General features: G+C 42.7%; 1 protein-coding gene across 1 annotated transcript in view; it reads left to right on the plus strand.

Annotated features, from left to right (window-relative positions):
- The window catches only part of LOC119586980, a gene marked incomplete in the record, with an annotated part of 81,895 nt that overhangs the window by 52,226 nt on the left and 28,877 nt on the right, over window positions 1–792 (plus strand). The window contains 2 exon segments of the mRNA XM_037935722.1: window positions 76–212; window positions 627–763. Coding sequence (XP_037791650.1) covers window positions 76–212; window positions 627–763 — 274 coding nt within the window.

Here is a 792-nt window from a genome sequence, read left to right on the forward strand (position 1 = left end):
ATTATTTATATCTCATCCCCCCAACCTCGCAACACACACTAAACCCATGATTTCCATCTGCCTCATGTGTTGCAGGTAATGCCCTCGGCCGGGAGATCGTCTTGGCCGCGGGATATGTGCTGACGTCAAGGAACTTCAGCATGGACTTCCTCCTTTCGTGGTCTGAGCAGGAGAGGATCGAGTTCAACATCGTCTGGGAGGATATGTCGAGGGTGGGTCCCGATGGCTGTGGTATTTCTAGAAGTAGTGTTGGTCTTTCACTGTCGTCTTTGTTGTTGTTTTTATGCCTTGGTTAGTTTTTTTTTCTCTTTTGAGTGGGTTGTAGTATTTTTCTCATTTGTTGTTATTGTTATTCAATTTTTAAAGTTGGGATAGTTCAGTAACTGCCACAGGATATGAAGTAGATTAAATTATTCTTAGATGTAAATAAGACTGAATAAAAAGGAGACAAATTTATTCTTACGGTAAACAAATGTACAATATCATTCCCCTACCTTACCGTCTTTTACATCTCCTTTTTATCATTTTTGACATCTCTTAACGTCTTTAACATATCGCCTTGCCATATTTGACATCTCTTCAGATCATCATCTCTTACAACTCTTGTTATCCTCTCGTCTTCCCAGGGATTCACCAAAGAGCACAAGCTGAAGGGCAAGTTCTCGCAGCCCTACCGCACTGTCCTCCTCGACGGCTCCTACAAGAGGTCAAGGAAGAACATTGACGCTTTCGTGAAATTCAACTGGGACGGTGACAGCCCAAGGTACGGAGTCGTTACGTGTGTGATTATGT

This window comes from Penaeus monodon, chromosome 22 (assembly GCF_015228065.2).
Source record: "Penaeus monodon isolate SGIC_2016 chromosome 22, NSTDA_Pmon_1, whole genome shotgun sequence".
Classification (NCBI taxonomy): domain Eukaryota; kingdom Metazoa; phylum Arthropoda; class Malacostraca; order Decapoda; family Penaeidae; genus Penaeus; species Penaeus monodon.